The sequence below is a fragment of the Ailuropoda melanoleuca genome, unplaced genomic scaffold (genome assembly GCF_002007445.2).
Source record: "Ailuropoda melanoleuca isolate Jingjing unplaced genomic scaffold, ASM200744v2 unplaced-scaffold56891, whole genome shotgun sequence".
In the NCBI taxonomy this organism is placed as follows: Eukaryota; Metazoa; Chordata; class Mammalia; order Carnivora; family Ursidae; genus Ailuropoda; species Ailuropoda melanoleuca.
In genome coordinates, this window is record NW_023230382.1 from 1 (window position 1) to 862 (window position 862).

General features: G+C 53.1%; 1 protein-coding gene across 1 annotated transcript; it reads right to left on the reverse strand.

Moving 5' to 3' along the window:
• Positions 1-50: 50 nt before the first annotated feature.
• Positions 51-851, reverse strand: LOC117799766 (60S ribosomal protein L7a-like). The gene has a single exon (XM_034652265.1). The coding sequence runs from the start codon at positions 849-851 to the stop codon at positions 51-53; it is 801 nt and encodes a 266-aa protein (XP_034508156.1).
• Between the last annotated feature and the right edge of the window lie 11 nt (positions 852-862).

Here is an 862-nt window from a genome sequence, read left to right on the forward strand (position 1 = left end):
ACTGACAACTGTCACATTTTATTTGTATGTACAGAACAAACATGGTTACTTTAGCCCAGCTTGGTGGCCAGTTCCTTTGCCTTGGCCTTCTCCAGTTTAGCCACACGGGCCACAGACTTGGGGCCCAAGATGCCACCACCCCAGTGACGACGAATCTCGTCGTATCTGTCATTGTAGTTGGTCCTGACAGCCTCCACCAGCTTTGCTAATGCACCTTTATCTTCTGGATTAACTTGTGTCAAGGCAACAGAAGTGCAGGTCTTCCTGTGAACCAGACGTCCCAGCCTCGCCTTACCCTTGATGATACAATACGGGACACCCATTTTACGGCACAGTGCAGGTAGGAACACAACCAGCTCGATAGGATCCACGTCGTGTGCGATTACCACCAACTGGGCCTTCTTGTTTTCCACCAAGGTGGTTACTGTGTTGACACCTGCCCGAAGCACCGGTGGTCTTTTCGTAGGGGCATCCCCTTTGCCGGCAGCCTTCTGTTCTGCACGAGCTAACAGTCTCTGCCTCTTCTCTTGTTTAGTCTCTGGCCTGTATTTGTGCGCCAGCTTAAAAAGCTGAGTAGCTGTCTGCCTGTCCAGTGCCTGTGTGAACTGGTTGATTGCAGGGGGCACCTTCAGTCGCTTGTACAGGATGGACCTCTGCCGCTGAAGCCTGATGTAGCGGGGCCATTTAACGAAGCGGGTCAGATCGCGCTTGGGTTGAATATCTTGGCCAATGCCATAGTTCTTGGGCCTCTTCTCGAAGAGCGGGTTGACCACTTTCTTGGCCTCAAGCTTCTTCACCACTGAAGGGGCCGGGGCCACCTTCTTCCCCTTGGCCTTCTTTCCTTTCGGCATGGCGGACGGTG

Coding starts and splice junctions, on each gene's coding strand:
- LOC117799766 (XM_034652265.1), bottom strand. CDS start 851: ATGCCGAAAGGAAAGAAGGCCAAGGGGAAGAAGGTGGCCCCGGCCCCT.